Below are 20,362 nucleotides of genomic sequence, written 5' to 3' on the forward strand. Positions count from 1 at the left end.
GGATGAACTTCCAAAACGGAGGAGAAGACTTGGGGATGCTAACATCATGCAGGAGTCTAAGGATAAACCCAACCTTGTGGCTGGGTGAGAGACAATGTTTGCCCTGATAGACAGCGAGGCCGAGTCTTGTTACTTGACATGGAAGTGCTGTAGCATCCTGCTCCAATCCTCGCCCCTTGTTTTACTTTATTTGATGTTTTTGCAGTCGAGTCCTTGAAGACATCAGAAGATTCTCGACTCTTTTTCAAAAAGAAATCACCACAGGTTCCTGAGTGGAGCACAGAACCTTTCTCCTGCTCATACATTAACAACCCTGTTACACACAGTTTCTATCAGTTTACATGTATAAGTAGTTAATCAGCTGAAGGTGCCACATTCACAAACGTCACTGTGGTTCTGTAAACTTCAGTCTGGACCAAGCAGCTTCCTCACATCTCACTGAGGGCGGCGCCTGCTGAGACGGGACAGAATATACAGAAAGAGGTGAACTGGTCGTGTTAAATATTTGTGTAGTATTATTTCTTTGTTATGTGATTAATAAGGACTAAAGCTAGGCTGAGGGCGCAGCGTGTGTACTGACATCAGTGTGGAGCAGCTGTCACAGTCTCTCTCTCTCTCTTTCTCTCTCTCTTCATGTTGGTATAAAAGATGCAAACAGCAACAGCGCTCCCGAACACGAGCACAGGAGTCAGGAACAACCAGGACTGTGTGTTACTGTCACCTGTCGGGAACATTTACCATCAACATCACAAAACAAACATTATGTTTCACTGAGAGGATGAACATTCAGACTCACTTGCGCTGCTTGTGTCGATTTGTCCCCCGCAGGAAGTCGTCACATTGACGTGAAGAGTCTTTTCTTCAGCAGGGTTGGCTGCCACACATCTATAGGATGATGTGAGATCCTGCCTGTGTAAGGTGAGAGGCAGAGAGAGAGCCGAGCTGCTCTGGTTCAGTATGTCCTCGTCTTTGTACAACAGCAGAGTCGTCTCTTCAGCTGTCTTCACCAAACACAGCAAGGTGCAGCTCTCTGCGCTCACGTGCACTGTGTTCACTGCATTCACTGCAGGAGCTGCTACGGGCTCTGGTGAGGAGTCAAAGAAACACAGAGTCACACAGAAGGTCTGAAATGTATCACTCTGACACTACAGTTTACACACATTATTATTATTGTTTAAGTGGCCGGTAGGATCGCTGGTGTTACACTGCCTGATCTGTGTCACATCTTCTGTGAGAGAGCAACCTCCAAGACTCGAGGCATCGTACATCTTCATCCTCTGTTTGGTGAATTCAAGCTTTTAGCGTTCAAAACAATGGAGAATGACGGTTTAACTATAACATCACCTCGCTGTTGTATGCCTCTACAGCCAGACAAGATGCAGTCTACATCCGCTCATCTACAACGTCTACAACGGCTCCCTCTCTGTGTTTCTCAGGACAACATGTGATTGTCTGTAATCCTCGTTCATGAGAGCAGAGCAGGTACGAGAAGGGGAGAGTGAGGGGAGATTATCCACTCATGGCTCATGGTGAGATTCTGTCAGACAGATTAGAAAATAAGAATTCATAACTTTCCAGTGATTCAATTACAAAATTGATGCACTATGCACTTATTTGTTCTTTCCTGGATTAAACTCATTTATATCAGCCACCATATCTGTAATCAGTGATTTTTCACTTCTAAAAATTGATGTTATCAGTCTCACAAAAAACATTTTGGTTGGGAAGAAATGGGACAGACATGCATCACAGTGACCTTTGCCCTTTTCCGACAATATCTAATTAGTTCATCCCTGTGTCCGGTTGTTTGTTTGTGCCAAATATAAAAATACTCCCTGCAGGCGTTTCCTGAGATATTGCTGAGACAAGAGGGGGATGGACAGAGGTGAACACTCGGAGGAAAAGTAATGAAACACAACGTTCTGTGTTGTGAGATACCACAAGAGATTAGAGACCAATCTTTCCTTCATAATTTAGGTGAAACAACCCTTTAACCTACATCAGCACTACAGTCATGTCATAACTTGAAGTTATGAAGACAAGACAAGAGCATGATCAGCGGCCCGGGGCGTGAAAATATAGGTGCTTACCTCTGCCAAGGAAGTGCTTATGTTTGGCTGTGTCTGTTTGTCTGCATAAAAACTCTAATCAACACAATGTTTTTAAATCTTGTTGTCGAGAGTAATCAGAAAAAAACTTAATTACAATTATGACAAATTTTTATGACTATTATTTTAGAATAATTTCCTGGTTTGGAAATCATCAGAATCAAAATTGTTAAGACTGTCACAAAAAGTATCGGCCTCTTATAATATTAAATAGTTTGGTATTGCCCGTCCCTACTCACTGTACACTGTGAGTCTGTGAGATGTAAAGAAAACAGCTCCTTTTTTAGAGTCAAAACCATAAACACCAGCGTCACTCCTCTGCAGTCCTCTGAGTGTAAAGAGTCCAGTTCTGTTGTTCCAGAAAAGTCTGTCCTCGTAAATTTCCTCAAATATGTCACATTTCTTCTCCTTCACCGTGGCAACATTCTTTCCTCCAAACATAAGAAATCCAAACTCCAGCACAGGATCAGGTAAAGTGATGGATCCTCCTTCAATGCCTCTCAGCTCACTCTTCACCTCCTCAGCAGCAGACGAGACCATCACTGTAACATGTAGAGATACAACAGGAAGTTACAGAAAGCTCCAGTGTTTAAAATCAAGACTTTGGAAATGTGTCCATGTGTTCAGTAAAGTCCCTGTGGTGCTTTCAATGTCACTAAATTTACAGTTTTTCAGTGTATTTTAAGGTTTCCTCCACTGCAGATTTACAGTGAACACACCACAGAGCCAGACAGGAAACAGATGTACACATATCATTAAACACAAAAGGGGAAAAAAGCTTAATCAGACTCACACAAACTCTCTTCTATTTTTTGTGAAACCACTGAAACCTGTGAAACCTGTGAACCTTATGTACTCTACGAACACAGAAGCAAGAACAATAACAAGCCAACAGCTCCTTATAACATTGAAAATGTGCCCATTCACTAAAAGTGCTTGGTTTTTCCACATGCAGGTCTCAGTTTGCTAATCTTCCACATTACAGAAAGGATTGCTACAGAGATAGATCTGTGTTGTGAAGGAAAGGTCCCACTGAAGCCTGAAACAGCCGTCACGCCGCTCTCCTTAAAGCCACCAGACTTCTGTCACAAAAACACAGATTGAACCCCTCAGAGTACAGGACTTGCCAGTGTTCAGCTTCCTCGATCTGTGCGTTTGTTTGTATTGTTGTGTGACTTTGGTGTTTTTCATGGGTTAGCTTGGACACAGCAGGACAAAGTAAGACAAACACAGTAACCGGTCAAAGACAGAGACAGACCAGCAACACCTGTGTGCTTTCAGGTAAAATGACGGCTTTGAAGAAAGCCATGTAGATATAAGACATTTCTTTTAGTAAAAACCTAAACTACCTTAACTAAAAGGTACATTTTTATACAGTTAATTTATAACTTTCTACCCTTTTAACCCGTGTTGGGATTCACTGCATCTCCAATATTGGAATGTGTTCATTTATGGACTTTAAACTGACCCTTCAAAATGGCAGCTGAACTTAACACTCAAACTCCCAGCAGCCTCTAGGTTTTCACACCTTCACGTGAAAACCTCTCCCCCTGGCCAGGTCTGTAAAACCGGAAGACCTCCATTGTTTTTGGGGTTCTTTCTGTTCTGCAGCTCTGAAGCTCAGAAGCTCTCCACTGCCCTCCAAGAAGGTTGGAGCTGCTGCCGCAGTTCCCTCCAGTTCAACAGCTCTCATGGCTTGCTAACAGAGCAAGGCCTCAGCAGCGATGCGAGATCCTGCTGAAAAGATTACCGGATTACTCAGCACGAACTAGTAACCGTAGTTTAGCAGCAGCTGAAAGAGTCTGCCCGCTTTTCAAATAAGGACAACGGAGCAACGAAGGACCAGTTTCCCTCCAACTGGACACCAACACCACGACTGCAACTTCACCAGAACCACTGCTCCCCCAGCCCGGTTGAGCAACAGGATCGTCGGCCTAGCAAGCTGCAACACAGCACAGCAACGCCTTTCCGTCCACAGTCTGGTAACGTAACATCCGGGCAAAGCTAGAATAACTCACAGTACCGGCTAAGCAGGAATGTTTACTGTATTGAAATGTTATTGATTTGATTTGTTACCGAGTTGTATTGTTGTAACGTCTGTTTAGCCAGGTATTGATGGTAGTTGAGGTTACTTATGCTTACACAAAGACATGGTCTGCATGCTAAATTAACCTCTCTCTGTTCTAACCCGGCACTCTTAAACTTACACACATACAATATTTTGGACTGACCTTTTGACCTTTTGACCTTTTGACCAGACTAAACAGCCAGGAATTAAACCTCCCGGTTCTTTTTCTGGGTCTCGACCCGTCTCATGTGCTCAGTGCAAGTTGGTTGAGACAGAGGACAGCACTCAGTGGCCATCTTTGAATCGGCCATTTTATGAGTTCTTTGTCTCCCCTGTTTGCCACTGAAGCCATGTGGTCTCTTCATGGACACAACCTCCATTTCGGTCTCTGCCTGTCCTGAGACAGACTCACCCTTTTCTCTCTCTCTCTCTCTCTCACACACACGCACACACACACACACACACACACACACACACACACACACACACACACACTTAGACACGTAAATATTAGCATTAGTAAGATAACATGTTTCCGGTTTCACTTCTGCTTTCATTGTCTTTTTAAATAAATCATTGTGTGGAATAAAATACTTTCTATTTAATGTTGCACAAGAATGAATACTGCCAACCTCTTCTGCGTTGGAACTCCAAATCCTTCAACCTACTAGCTATCAATAATTGGGTTATAGTTATTAAGTTAATTATTAATCAGAGTCTATATTGATAGTCTATTATACTTCATGAGACTGAGGTAATTACATGGTTATTTTGATAAGCCCCGTAGAACCAGAGGAGACCTTATGGACAGACGTCTGATTACAAGGGCAGTTACTTTTTGTGTTAGTTAATGACTGAAAACAGTAATGAGGAAATAGTTCAATTCAAAGACCAACAGATCATTTTTAAATATTTAGTTTTTCTTAATTGAAACGTGCAGTGCGTTTGTAATTTAGCCAATGAAAGCACAGCTTTACATTTACTGACACAGAAGATGTTTAAACAATATGACAGCAGGAGCAGAGTTGCTCATGAACTGATGCTGTTGGTGGAAATCTGCATTTGGACTATTTTGTTCAAATAAAAGAGGCTGTGTGAATCCAGTCCAAACCTTTCTGCTTCTACGGATCAACAGAACTACGAAGAAATGACGTCGTTCACAGCCTGAGCTGCTCATAACGATTACAAATAAAAGTTATAAGGATATTCACATTAATGATACTCGAGAAATACCACATCAACTTTGTCTTTAAAAGAACAGAAGTCACAAGTTACTGAAAGTCCTGTCCGTTTCAGTGCAGCGACTTTGTCGAGGAGGAAAAAGCATTAAATGTCATGTTTCATAGACGATTAGGAAAAGTTACAGCGGTGCTGTTAATAAAAAAGTTACCTATGAAAAAGACGATCATCCTCAAATGAAGCTCCATGGTTGTTTTTTGGATGTTAGACCTCGGAAACTTTCAGGAGCGTGTAAAACTCACCACGGAGCAGAGCGAAGACTAAAACAAAGCCAAAGTGTCATCGCCGCACGTTGCAGCTTCCTGTTTGATTCTGCACAAAGCCACTAATATCGCTCAGTGTTGCTGTCAGAGCAGCTGACCAAGTGAAATAAGAAGAGGATCCACTTTGTTTTAATGACGTCTGTGCTTTCTGAATGATGTTTGGACAATAAAACATTTTCAATGTGAGGCATCCGTCCAAACTTGGAAAGGCTGCAAGTACAGGAGGCCCTGTTGCAATACTGATGTCACTGATCTCAGTTTACTCAAAGGATGAACTTCCAAAACGGAGGAGAAGACTTAGGGATGCTAACATCATGCAGGAGTCTAAGGATAAACCCAACCTTGTGGCTGGGTGAGAGACAATGTTTGCCCTGATAGACAGCGAGGCCGAGTCTTGTTACTTGTAATAAATAAGAATAATAATAATAATAATAATAATAGATTTTATTTATATAGCGCTTTAAAAGGTACTCAAAGGCACTTTACATAAAAGAGAGAACAGAAGCAACAATAGCGAATACATTAAATACATTAAGAACATATACAATGCACAAATAACAGGTCATTGGTTAAAAGCAGATTTAAATAGGTGGGTTTTGAGTGCGGTTTTAAATGAAGGAAGAGAGGGAGAGGTTCTGAGGTGTTGGGGGAGAGAGTTCCAGAGGGAGGGGGCAGCAGTGGAAAAGGCTCTGTCCCCCCAGGTCCGGTATTTGGTTCAGGTGAGAGGGGTGAGGAGGTTGGCATCAGTCGATCTTAGGTTGCGGGTGGGGGTGTATTGGAGAAGGAGGTCGGTGAGGTAGGAGGGGGCACGATTGTGACGGGCCTTGTAGGTGATTATTAGGACTTTGAATTGTATACGAAATTTGATGGGAAGCCAGTGGAGGTGTTGTAGGACAGAGGTGATGTGGTCTGTGGTGCGACAGTGGGTGAGCAGACGGGCGGCAGAGTTTTGGATGTACCGGAGTTTATTAAGGATTGTGGAGGATGTGCCATAAAGAATGCTATTGCAATAGTCCAGTCGTGAGGTGATGAAGGCGTGAATGAGTGTTTCAGCAGCTGAGAAGGTGAGGGAGGGGCGAAGACGGGCAATGTTTTTGAGGTGGAAAAAGGCAGTTTTGGTGATGTAGTTGACGTGAGGTTCAAATGTGAGAGATTGGTCGAAGATGACACCAAGGTTGCGGATGTGGGCGGACGCAGGAACAGTGGAGCCATCAATACGAAGGGTGAAGTCGGGGCAGGATGAGATGAGTGATTTGGGACTGATGATGAGGATTTCTGATTTGTTGCTGTTGAGTTTGAGAAAGTTTGCTTACATCCAGGTTTTGATGTCTGTACCTGTACTTGACATGGAAGTGTTGTAGTATCCTGCTCTGGTCATTCCTGTGCTGGAGCACAGATGAGTCTGTCATCCAGATATGGGAGGATGTGCAAAACATCGGCTTGCATCGGGGCCAGTGCTGCCTGTGTGCACCTTGAGAAGACCCTAGGGGATAGGAAAAAAACAAATCTGCTGTGCTTGCATGTAGAAAGGTTACACGTTCACAGATTTGTTCAGCCCCAGTAATTGGGTTAACTGAGTGCAACATGTCTGCAGATCTCTTGGATGGCACCCTAATCCAGACGGTTGAATATTTCCTGCCTGAGCCTTTGGGGGATGATTGATTGTAGTCAGTCAGATCACGCTGACATTTGGGGCTGGTGTCAGAATTGAAGATTTTACCCTCAGGAAAGTACGGCCACCACCAAAAGGTCAGCCATATTGTGGCAATTCACTAGGTCACCTGTAGAGCGACTGTCGGGATCCTTTCTGTAAAGTTGTTTCTTTAAGCATTTGTCCTCTCAGTTCTCCACTGTCTCGCCCCTTGTTCTACTTTATTTGATGTTTTTGCAGTCGAGTCGTTGAAGACATCAGAAGATTCTCGACTCTTTTTCAAAAAGAAATCACCACAGGTTCCTGAGTGGAGCACAGACACTTTCTCCTGCTCATACATTAACAACCCTGTTACACACAGTTTCTATCAGTTTACATGTATAAGTAGTTAATCAGCTGAAGGTGCCACATTCACAAACGTCACTGTGGTTCTGTAAACTTCAGTCTGGACCAAACAGCTTCCTCACATCTCACTGAGGGCGGCGCCTGCTGAGACGGGACAGAATATACAGAAAGAGGTGAACTGGTCGTGTTAAATATTTGTGTAGTATTATTTCTTTGTTATGTGATTAATAAGGACTAAAGCTAGGCTGAGGGCGCAGCGTGTGTACTGACATCAGTGTGGAGCAGCTGTCACAGTCTCTCTCTCTCTCTTTCTCTCTCTCTTCATGTTGGTATAAAAGATGCAAACAGCAACAGCGCTCCCGAACACGAGCACAGGAGTCAGGAACAACCAGGACTGTGTGTTACTGTCACCTGTCGGGAACATTTACCATCAACATCACAAAACAAACATTATGTTTCACTGAGAGGATGAACATTCAGACTCACTTGCGCTGCTTGTGTCGATTTGTCCCCCGCAGGAAGTCGTCACATTGACGTGAAGAGTCTTATTTTCAGCAGGGTTGGCTGCCACACATCTATAGGATGATGTGAGATCCTGCCTGTGTAAGGTGAGAGGCAGAGAGAGAGCCGAGCTGCTCTGGTTCAGTATGTCCTCGTCTTTGTACCACAGCAGAGTCGTCTCTCCAGCTTTCTTCACCAAACACAGCAAGGTGCAGCTCTCTGCGCTCACGTTCACTGTGTTCACTGCAGGAGCTGCTACGGGCTCTGGTGAGGAGTCAAAGAAACACAGTGTCACACAGAAGGTCTGAAATGTATCACTCTGAAACTACAGTTTACACACATTATTATTATTGTTTAAGTGGCCGGTAGGATCGCTGGTATTACACTGCCTGATCTGTGTCACATCTTCTGTGAGAGAGCAACCTCCAAGACTGTAATCAGTGATTTTTCACTTCTAAAAATTGATGTTATCAGTCTCACAAAAAACATTTTGGTTGGGAAGAAATGGGACAGACATGCATCACAGTGACCTTTGCCCTTTTCCACCAATATCTAATTAGTTCACCCCAAATATGAAAATACTCCCTGCAGGCGTTTCCTGAGATATTGCTGACACAAGAGGGGGATGGACGGAGGTGAGCACTCGGAGGAAAAGTAATGAAACACAACGTTCTGTGTTGTGAGATACCACAAGAGATTAGTGACACAGCTTTCCTTCATAATTTGGGTGAAACAACCCTTTAACCTACATCAGCACTACAGTCATGTCATAACTTTAAGTTATGAAGACAAAACAAGAGCATGATCAGCGGCCCGGGGCGTGAAAATATAGGTGCTTACCTCTGCCAAGGAAGTGCTTATGTTTGGCTGTGTCTGTTTGTCTGCATAAAAACTCTAATCAACACAATGTTTTTAAATCTTGTTGTCGAGAGTAATCAGAAAAAAACTTAATTACAATTATGACAAATTTTTATGACTATTATTTTAGAATAATTTCCTGGTTTGGAAATCATCAGAATCAAAATTGTTAAAACTGTCACAAAAAGTATCGGCCTCTTATAATATTAAATAGTTTGGTATTGCCCGTCCCTACTCACCGTACACTGTGAGTCTGTGAGATGAAGTGAAAACAGCTCCTTCTTTAGAGTCAAAATCATAAACACCAGCGTCACTCCTCTGCAGTCCTCTGAGTGTAAAGAGTCCAGTTCTGTTGTTCCAGAAAAGTCTGTCCTCGTAAATTTCCTCAAATATGTCACATTTCTTCTCCTTCACCATGGCAACATTCTTTCTTTCAAGTGAAAGAAATCCATACTCCAGCACAGGATCAGGTAAAGTGATGGATCCTCCCTCGATGCCTCTCAGCTCACTCTTCACCTCCTCAGCAGCAGACGAGACCATCACTGTAACATGTGGAGATACAACAGGAAGTTACAGAAAGCTCCAGTGTTTAAAATCAAGACTTTGGAAATGTGTCCATGTGTTCAGTAAAGTCCCTGTGGTGCTTTCAATGTCACTAAATTTACAGTTTTTCAGTGTATTTTAAGGTTTCCTCACTGCAGATTTACAGTGAACACACCACAGAGCCAGACAGGAAACAGATGTACACATATCATTAAACACAAAAGGGGAAAAAAGCTTAATCAGACTCACACAAACTCTCTTATATTTTTTGTGAAACCACTGAAACCTGTGAAACCTGTGAACCTTATGTGCTCTACGAACACAGAAGCAAGAACAATAACAAGCCAACAGTCTCAGTTTGCAATTCTTCCACATTACAGAAAGGATTGCTACAGAGATAGATCTGTGTTGTGAAGGAAAGGTCCCACTGAAGCCTGAAACAGCCGTCACGCCGCTCTCCTTAAAGCCACCAGACTTCTGTCACAAAAACACAGATTGAACCCCTCAGAGTACAGGACTTGCCAGTGTTCAGCTTCCTCGATCTGTGCGTTTGTTTGTATTGTTGTGTGACTTTGGTGTTTTTCATGGGTTAGCTTGGACACAGCAGGACAAAGTAAGACAAACACAGTAACCGGTCAAAGACAGAGACAGACCAGCAACACCTGTGTGCTTTCAGGTAAAATGACGGCTTTGAAGAAAGCCATGTAGATATAAGACATTTCTTTTAGTAAAAACCTAAACTACCTTAACTAAAAGGTACATTTTTATACAGTTAATTTATAACTTTCTACCCTTTTAACCAGTGTTGGGATTCACTGCATCTCCAATATTGGAATGTGTTCATTTATGGACTTTAAACTGACCCTTCAAAATGGCAGCTGAACTTAACACTCAAACTCCCAGCAGCCTCTAGGTTTTCACACCTTCACGTGAAAACCTCTCCCCCTGGCCAGGTCTGTAAAACAGGAAGACCTCCATTGTTTTTGGGGTTCTTTCTGTTCTGCAGCTCTGAAGCTCAGAAGCTCTCCACTGCCCTCCAAGAAGGTTGGAGCTGCTGCCGCAGTTCCCTCCAGTTCAACAGCTCTCATGGCTTGCTAACCGAGCAAGGCCTCAGCAGCGATGCGAGATCCTGCTGAAAAGATTATCGGATTACTCAGCACGAACTAGTAACCGTAGTTTAGCAGCAGCTGAAAGAGTCTGCCCGCTTTTCAAATAAGGACAACGGAGCAACGAAGGACCAGTTTCCCTCCAACTGGACACCAACACCACAACTGCAACTTCACCAGAACCACTGCTCCCCCAGCCCGGTTGAGCAACAGGATCGTCGGCCTAACAAGCTGCAACACAGCACAGCAACGCCTTTCCGTCCACGGTCTGGTAACGTAACATCCGGGCAAAGCTAGAATAACTCACAGTACCGGCTAAGCAGGAATGTTTACTGTATTGAAATGTTATTGATTTGATTAGTTACCGAGTTGTATTGTTGTAACGTCTGTTTAGTCAGGTATGATTGTAGTTAAGGTTACTTATGCTTACACAAAGACATGGTCTGCATGCTAAATTAACCTCTCTCTGTTCTAACCCGGCACTCTTAAACTTACACACATACAATATTTTGGACTGACCTTTTGACCTTTTGATCAGACTAAACAGCCAGGAATTAAACCTCCCGGTTCTTTTTCTGGGTCTCGACCCGTCTCATGTGCTCAGTGCAAGTTGGTTGAGACAGAGGACAGCACTCAGTGGCCATCTTTGAATCGGCTATTTTATGAGTTCTTTGTCTCCCCTGTTTGCCACTGAAGCCATGTGGTCTCTTCATGGACACAACCTCCATTTCGGTCTCTGCCTGTCCTGAGACAGACTCACCCTTTTCTCTCTCTCTCTCTCTCTCTCTCTCTCTCTCTCTCTCTCTCTCTCACACACACACACACACACACACACACACACTTACACGTGTAAATATTAGCATTAGTAAGATAACATGTTTCGTGTTTTACTTCTGCTTTTATTGTGTTTTTAAATAAATCATTGTGTGGAATAAAATACTTTCTATTTAATGTTGCACAAGAATGAATACTGCCAACCTCTTCTGCGTTGGAACTCCAAATCCTTCAACCTACTAACTATCAATAATTGGGTTACAGTTATTAAGTTAATTATTAATCAGAGTCTATATTGATAGTCTAGTATACTTCATGAGACTGAGGTAATTAGATGGTTATTTTCTTAAATCCGTTAAGTGGTGCCCCATACAGAGGTGATTTAATGTAGATTAAATCATATCATTTATATAATTGATAATTATTTTTAATAATTGATCATTTCTTTTAATAGCCATTTTTAATACCTCCCTTTACTTATGGAATCTGACTCAGAGGCATAGTCCGGTCCCAGCACCAGCTTCACATAAATGAAACATTGATCATTAAAAACAGATTTTAAAAGTAGTTTTAAGTTTAAAGAAAACACCTCGTAGACGAACAAGATTCAGCAAAGATCATTTAAAATGATTCACACGCATCTGTTGTAAGAGTCAGCCCCGTAGAGCCAGAGGAGACCTTATGGACAGACGTCTGATTACAAGGGCAGTTACTTTTTGTGTTAGTTAATGACTGAAAACAGTAATGAGGAAATAGTTCAATTCAAAGACCAACAGATCATTTTTAAATATTTAGTTTTTATTAATTGAAACGTGCAGTGCGTTTGTAATTTAGCCAATGAAAGCACAGCTTTACATTTACTGACACAGAAGATGTTTAAACAATATGACAGCAGGAGCAGAGTTGCTCATGAACTGATGCTGTTTGTGGAAATCTGCATTTGGACTATTTTGTTCAAATAAAAGAGGCTGTGTGAATCCAGTCCAAACCTTTCTGCTTCTACGGACCAACAGAACTACGAAGAAATGACGTCGTTCACAGCCTGAGCTGCTCATAACGATTACAAATAAAAGTTATAAGGATATTCACATTAATGATAGTCGAGAAATACCACATCAACTTTTTCTTTAAAAGAACAGAAGTCACAAGTTACTGAAAGCGACTTTGTCAAGGAGGAAAAAGCATTAAATATCATGTTTCATAGACGATTAGGAAAAGTTACAGCGGTGCTGTTAACAAAAAAGTTACCTATGAAAAAGACGATCATCCTCAAATGAAGCTCCATGGTTGTTTTTTGGATGTTAGACCTCGGAAACTTTCAGGAGCGTGTAAAACTCACCACGGAGCAGAGCGAAGACTAAAACAAAGCCAAAGTGTCATCACCGCACGTTGCAGCTTCCTGTTTGATTCTGCACAAAGCCACTAATATCGCTCAGTGTTGCTGTCAGAGCAGCTGACCAAGTGAAATAAGAAGAGGATCCACTTTGTTTTAATGACGTCTGTGCTTTCTGAGCCATGTTTGGACAATAAAACATTTTCAATGTGCAAAACATCGGCTTGCATCGGGTCCAGTGCTGCCTGTGTGCACCTTGAGAAGACCCTAGGGGATAGGAAAAAACAAAACGAGAATACTTTCTGCCTTTGATGTAGGGATATATAGAAATGAAAATACACCTCCTTTAAACTGATGGACATGAATCAACTCTGCTGTCTCACAGCTTGGAGCAAATCTGCTGTGCTTGCATGTAGAAAGGTTACACGTTCACAGATTTGTTCAGCCCCAGTAATTGGGTTAACTGAGCGCAACATGTCTGCAGATCTCTTGGATGGCACCCTAATCCAGACGGTTGAATATTTCCTGCCTGAGCCTTTGGGGGATGATTGATTGTAGTCAGTCAGATCACGCTGACATTTGGGGCTGGTGTCAGAATTGAAGATTTTACCCTCAGGAAAGTACGGCCACCACCAAATGGTCAGCCATATTGTGACAATTCACTAGGTCACCTGTAGAGCGACTGTCGGGATCCTTTCTGTAAAGTTGTTTCTGTAAGCATTTGTCCTCTCAGTTCTCCACTGTCTCGCCCCTTGTTCTACTTTATTTGATGTTTTTGCAGTCGAGTCCTTGAAGACATCAGAAGATTCTCGACTCTTTTTCAAAAAGAAATCACCACAGGTTCCTGAGTGGAGCACAGACACTTTCTCCTGCTCATACATTAACAACCCTGTTACACACAGTTTCTATCAGTTTACATGTATAAGTAGTTAATCAGCTGAAGGTGCCACATTCACAAACGTCACTGTGGTTCTGTAAACTTCAGTCTGGACCAAACAGCTTCCTCACATCTCACTGAGGGCGGCGCCTGCTGAGACGGGACAGAATATACAGAAAGAGGTGAACTGGTCGTGTTAAATATTTGTGTAGTATTATTTCTTTCTTATGTGATTAATAAGGACTAAAGCTAGGCTGAGGGCGCAGCGTGTGTACTGACATCAGTGTGGAGCAGCTGTCACAGTCTCTCTCTCTCTCTTTCTCTCTCTCTTCATGTTGGTATAAAAGATGCAAACAGCAACAGCGCTCCCGAACACGAGCACAGGAGTCAGGAACAACCAGGACTGTGTGTTACTGTCACCTGTCGGGAACATTTACCATCAACGTCACAAAACAAACATTTTGTTTCACTGAGAGGATGAACTTTCAGACTCACTTGCGCTGCTTGTGTCGATTTGTCCCCCGCAGGAAGTCGTCACATTGACGTGAAGAGTCTTTTCTTCAGCAGGGTTGGCTGCCACACATCTATAGGATGATGTGAGATCCTGCCTGTGTAAGGTGAGAGGCAGAGAGAGAACCGAGCTGCTCTGGTTCAGTATGTCCTCGTCTTTGTACCACAGCAGAGTCGTCTCTCCAGCTCTCTTCACCAAACACAGCAAGGTGCAGCTCTCTGCGCTCACGTGCACTGTGATCACTGCAGGAGCTGCTACGGGCTCTGGTGAGGAGTCAAAGAAACACAGAGTCACACAGAAGGTCTGAAGTGTATCACTCTGACACTACAGTTTACACACATTATTATTATTGTTTAAGTGGCCGGTAGGATCGCTGGTGTTACACTGCCTGATCTGTGTCACATCTTCTGTGAGAGAGCAACCTCCAAGACTCGAGGCATCGTACATCTTCATCCTCTGTTTGGTGAATTCAAGCTTTTAGCGTTCAAAACAATGAAGAATGACTGTTTAACTATAACGTCACCTCGCTGTTGTATGCCTCTACAGCCAGACAAGATGCAGTCTACATCCGTTCATGTTTCCAGTATCTGTGGCCAGGATGGGGGGTAGCTTTGTCGATAGATGGTTTGCATTAGTAGGCCGACATTGAACAGGAGAGGTCACAACACACTCTCTTACAGGAGGGACATAACACCGGAGAACGGCTCCCTCTCTGTGTTTCTCAGGACAACATGTGATTGTCTGTAATCCTTGTTCATGAGAGCAGAACAGGTACGAGAAGGGGAGAGTGAGGGGAGATTATCCACTCATGGCTCATGGTGAGATTCTGTCAGACAGATTAGAAAATAAGAATTCATAACTTTCCAGTGATTCAATTACAAAATTGATGCACTATGCACTTATTTGTTCTTTCCTGGTCATAAACTCATTTATATCAGCCACCATATCTGCAATCAGTGATTTTTCACTTCTAAAAATTGATGTTATCAGTCTCACAAAAAACATTTTGGTTGGGAAGAAATGGGACAGACATGCATCACAGTGACCTTTGCCCTTTTCCGCCAATATCTTTTAGTTCATCCCTGTGTCCGGTTGTTTGTTTGTGCCAAATATGAAAATACTCCCTGCAGGCGTTTCCTGAGATATTGCTGACACAAGAGGGGGATGGACGGAGGTGAACACTCGGAGGAAAAGTAATGAAACACAACGTTCTGTGTTGTGAGATACCACAAGAGATTAGTGACACATCTTTCCTTCATAATTTGGGCGAAACAACCCTTTAACCTACATCAGCACTACAGTCATGTCATAACTTGAAGTTATGAAGACAAAACAAGAGCATGATCAGCGGCCCGGGGCGTGAAAATATAGGTGCTTACCTCTGCCAAGGAAGTGCTTATGTTTGGCTGTGTCTGTTTGTCTGCATAAAAACTCTAATCAACACAATGTTTTTAAATCTTGTTGTCGAGAGTAATCAGAAAAAAACTTAATTACAATTATGACAAATTTTTATGACTATTATTTTAGAATAATTTCCTGGTTTGGAAATCATCAGAATCAAAATTGTTAAGACTGTCACAAAAAGTATCGGCCTCTTATAATATTAAATAGTTTGGTATTGCCCGTCCCTACTCACCGTACACTGTGAGTCTGTGAGATGAAGTGAAAACAGCTCCTTCTTTAGAGTCAAAACCATAAACACCAGAGTCACTCCTCTGCAGTCCTCTGAGTGTAAAGAGTCCAGTTCTGTTGTTCCAGAAAAGTCTGTCCTTGTAAATTTCCTCCAATATGTCACATTTCTTCTCCTTCACCATGGCAATAGCTTTTCCTCCAAAGAAAATAAATCCATACTCCAGCACAGGATCAGGTAAAGTGATGGATCCTCCCTCAATGCCTCTCAGCTCACTCTTCACCTCCTCAGCAGCAGACGAGACCATCACTGTAACATGTAGAGATACAACAGGAAGTTACAGAAAGCTCCAGTGTTTAAAATCAAGACTTTGGAAATGTGTCCATGTGTTCAGTAAAGTCCCTGTGGTGCTTTCAATGTCACTAAATTTACAGTTTTTCAGTGTATTTTAAGGTTTCCTCCACTGCAGATTTACAGTGAACACACCACAGAGCCAGACAGGAAACAGATGTACACATATCATTAAACACAAAAGGGGAAAAAAGCTTAATCAGACTCACACAAACTCTCTTATATTTTTGTGAAACCACTGAAACCTGTGAAACCTGTGAACCTTATGTGCTCTACGAACACATAAGCAAGAACAATAACAAGCCAACAGTCTCAGTTTGCTATTCTTCCACATTACAGAAAGGATTGTTACAGAGATAGATCTGTGTTGTGAAGGAAAGGTCCCACTGAAGCCTGAAACAGCCGTCACGCCGCTCTCCTTAAAGCCACCAGACTTCTGTCACAAAAACACAGATTGAACCCCTCAGAGTACAGGACTTGCCAGTGTTCAGCTTCCTCGATCTGTGTGTTTGTTTGTATTGTTGTGTGACTTTGGTGTTTTTCATGGGTTAGCTTGGACACAGCAGGACAAAGTAAGACAAACACAGTAACCGGTCAAAGACAGAGACAGACCAGCAACACCTGTGTGCTTTCAGGTAAAATGACGGCTTTGAAGAAAGCCATGTAGATATAAGACATTTCTTTTAGTAAAAACCTAAACTACCTTAACTAAAAGGTACATTTTTATACAGTTAATTTATAACTTTCTACCCTTTTAACCAGTGTTGGGATTCACTGCATCTCCAATATTGGAATGTGTTCATTTATGGACTTTAAACTGACCCTTCAAAATGGCAGCTGAACTTAACACTCAAACTCCCAGCAGCCTCTAGGTTTTCACACCTTCACGTGAAAACCTCTCCCCCTGGCCAGGTCTGTAAAACCGGAAGACCTCCATTGTTTTTGGGGTTCTTTCTGTTCTGCAGCTCTGAAGCTCAGAAGCTCTCCACTGCCCTCCAAGAAGGTTGGAGCTGCTGCCGCAGTTCCCTCCAGTTCAACAGCTCTCATGGCTTGCTAACAGAGCAAGGCCTCAGCAGCGATGCGAGATCCTGCTGAAAAGATTACCGGATTACTCAGCACGAACTAGTAACCGTAGTTTAGCAGCAGCTGAAAGAGTCTGCCCGCTTTTCAAATAAGGACAACGGAGCAACGAAGGACCAGTTTCCCTCCAACTGGACACCAACACCACGACTGCAACTTCACCAGAACCACTGCTCCCCCAGCCCGGTTGAGCAACAGGATCATCGGCCTAGCAAGCTGCAACACAGCACAGCAACGCCTTTCCGTCCACAGTCTGGTAACGTAACATCCGGGCAAAGCTAGAATAACTCACAGTACCGGCTAAGCAGGAATGTTTACTGTATTGAAATGTTATTGATTTGATTAGTTACCGAGTTGTATTGTTGTAACGTCTGTTTAGCCAGGTATTGATGGTAGTTGAGGTTACTTATGCTTACACAAAGACATGGTCTGCATGCTAAATTAACCTCTCTCTGTTCTAACCCGGCACTCTTAAACTTACACACATACAATATTTTGGACTGACCTTTTGACCTTTTGACCTTTTGACCAGACTAAACAGCCAGGAATTAAACCTCCCGGTTCTTTTTCTGGGTCTCGACCCGTCTCATGTGCTCAGTGCAAGTTGGTTGAGACAGAGGACAGCACTCAGTGGCCATCTTTGAATCGGCCATTTTATGAGTTCTTTGTCTCCCCTGTTTGCCACTGAAGCCATGTGGTCTCTTCATGGACACAACCTCCATTTCGGTCTCTGCCTGTCCTGAGACAGACTCACCCTTTTCTCTCTCTCTCTCTCTCTCACACACACGCACACACACACACACACACACACACACACACACACACACACACACACACACACACACACACACACTTAGACACGTAAATATTAGCATTAGTAAGATAACATGTTTCCGGTTTCACTTCTGCTTTCATTGTCTTTTTAAATAAATCATTGTGTGGAATAAAATACTTTCTATTTAATGTTGCACAAGAATGAATACTGCCAACCTCTTCTGCGTTGGAACTCCAAATCCTTCAACCTACTAGCTATCAATAATTGGGTTATAGTTATTAAGTTAATTATTAATCAGAGTCTATATTGATAGTCTAGTATACTTCATGAGACTGAGGTAATTACATGGTTATTTTGATAAGCCCCGTAGAACCAGAGGAGACCTTATGGACAGACGTCTGATTACAAGGGCAGTTACTTTTTGTGTTAGTTAATGACTGAAAACAGTAATGAGGAAATAGTTCAATTCAAAGACCAACAGATCATTTTTAAATATTTAGTTTTTCTTAATTGAAACGTGCAGTGCGTTTGTAATTTAGCCAATGAAAGCACAGCTTTACATTTACTGACACAGAAGATGTTTAAACAATATGACAGCAGGAGCAGAGTTGCTCATGAACTGATGCTGTTTGTGGAAATCTGCATTTGGACTATTTTGTTCAAATAAAAGAGGCTGTGTGAATCCAGTCCAAACCTTTCTGCTTCTACGGATCAACAGAACTACGAAGAAATGACGTCGTTCACAGCCTGAGCTGCTCATAACGATTACAAATAAAAGTTATAAGGATATTTACATTAATGATACCCGAGAAATACCACATCAACTTTGTCTTTAAAAGAACAGAAGTCACAAGTTACTGAAAGTCCTGTCCGTTTCAGTGCAGCGACTTTGTCGAGGAGGAAAAAGCATTAAATGTCATGTTTCATAGACGATTAGGAAAAGTTACAGCGGTGCTGTTAATAAAAAAGTTACCTATGAAAAAGACGATCATCCTCAAATGAAGCTCCATGGTTGTTTTTTGGATGTTAGACCTCGGAAACTTTCAGGAGCGTGTAAAACTCACCACGGAGCAGAGCGAAGACTAAAACAAAGCCAAAGTGTCATCGCCGCACGTTGCAGCTTCCTGTTTGATTCTGCACAAAGCCACTAATATCGCTCAGTGTTGCTGTCAGAGCAGCTGACCAAGTGAAATAAGAAGAGGATCCACTTTGTTTTAATGACGTCTGTGCTTTCTGAATGATGTTTGGACAATAAAACATTTTCAATGTGAGGCATCCGTCCAAACTTGGAAAGGCTGCAAGTACAGGAGGCCCTGTTGCAATACTGATGTCACTGATCTCAGTTTACTCAAAGGATGAACTTCCAAAACGGAGGAGAAGACTTAGGGATGCTAACATCATGCAGGAGTCTAAGGATAAACCCAACCTTGTGGCTGGGTGAGAGACAATGTTTGCCCTGATAGACAGCGAGGCCGAGTCTTGTTACTTGTAATAAATAAGAATAATAATAATAATAATAATAGATTTTATTTATATAGCGCTTTAAAAGGTACTCAAAGGCACTTTACATAAAAGAGAGAACAGAAGCAACAATAGCGAATACATTAAATACATTAAGAACATATACAATGCACAAATAACAGGTCATTGGTTAAAAGCAGATTTAAATAGGTGGGTTTTGAGTGCGGTTTTAAATGAAGGAAGAGAGGGAGAGGTTCTGAGGTGTTGGGGGAGAGAGTTCCAGAGGGAGGGGGCAGCAGTGGAAAAGGCTCTGTCCCCCCAGGTCCGGTATTTGGTTCAGGTGAGAGGGGTGAGGAGGTTGGCATCAGTCGATCTTAGGTTGCGGGTGGGGGTGTATTGGAGAAGGAGGTCGGTGAGGTAGGAGGGGGCAAGATTGTGACGGGCCTTGTAGGTGATTATTAGGACTTTGAATTGTATACGAAATTTGATGGGAAGCCAGTGGAGGTGTTGTAGGACAGAGGTGATGTGGTCTCAGGAGCAACAGTGGGTGAGCAGACGGGCGGCAGAGTTTTGGATGTACCGGAGTTTATTAAGGATTGTGGAGGATGTGCCATAAAGAATGCTATTGCAATAGTCCAGTCGTGAGGTGATGAAGGCGTGAATGAGTGTTTCAGCAGCTGAGAAGGTGAGGGAGGGGCGAAGACGGGCAATGTTTTTGAGGTGGAAAAAGGCAGTTTTGGTGATGTAGTTGACGTGAGGTTCAAATGTGAGAGATTGGTCGAAGATGACACCAAGGTTGCGGATGTGGGCGGACGCAGGAACAGTGGAGCCATCAATACGAAGGGTGAAGTCGGGGCAGGATGAGATGAGTGATTTGGGACTGATGAT

General features: G+C 42.7%; 3 protein-coding genes across 3 annotated transcripts; all 3 read right to left on the reverse strand.

Moving 5' to 3' along the window:
• Window positions 1-581: 581 nt before the first annotated feature.
• Window positions 582-2,648, reverse strand: LOC138594406 (uncharacterized). Its single transcript, XM_069665479.1, has 3 exons — window positions 2,348-2,648; window positions 824-1,084; window positions 582-727 (listed from the first exon to the last, which is right to left on the reverse strand). The coding sequence occupies exons 1-3, from the start codon at window positions 2,646-2,648 to the stop codon at window positions 582-584; spliced, it is 708 nt and encodes a 235-aa protein (XP_069521580.1).
• A 3,745-nt stretch (window positions 2,649-6,393) lies between these two features.
• LOC138594407 (uncharacterized) lies at window positions 6,394-9,573 on the reverse strand. The gene is made up of 5 exons (XM_069665480.1): window positions 9,273-9,573; window positions 8,188-8,439; window positions 7,967-8,091; window positions 7,754-7,818; window positions 6,394-6,964 (listed from the first exon to the last, which is right to left on the reverse strand). The coding sequence occupies exons 1-5, from the start codon at window positions 9,571-9,573 to the stop codon at window positions 6,394-6,396; spliced, it is 1,314 nt and encodes a 437-aa protein (XP_069521581.1).
• A 4,373-nt stretch (window positions 9,574-13,946) lies between these two features.
• Window positions 13,947-16,114, reverse strand: LOC138594408 (uncharacterized). The gene is made up of 3 exons (XM_069665481.1): window positions 15,814-16,114; window positions 14,189-14,440; window positions 13,947-14,092 (listed from the first exon to the last, which is right to left on the reverse strand). The coding sequence occupies exons 1-3, from the start codon at window positions 16,112-16,114 to the stop codon at window positions 13,947-13,949; spliced, it is 699 nt and encodes a 232-aa protein (XP_069521582.1).
• Between the last annotated feature and the right edge of the window lie 4,248 nt (window positions 16,115-20,362).

The sequence above is a fragment of the Semicossyphus pulcher genome, unplaced genomic scaffold, assembly GCF_022749685.1.
Source record: "Semicossyphus pulcher isolate SPU_LCO1_2020_fin unplaced genomic scaffold, fSemPul1.0.p SCAF_17, whole genome shotgun sequence".
Taxonomy (NCBI): Eukaryota; Metazoa; Chordata; class Actinopteri; order Labriformes; family Labridae; genus Semicossyphus; species Semicossyphus pulcher.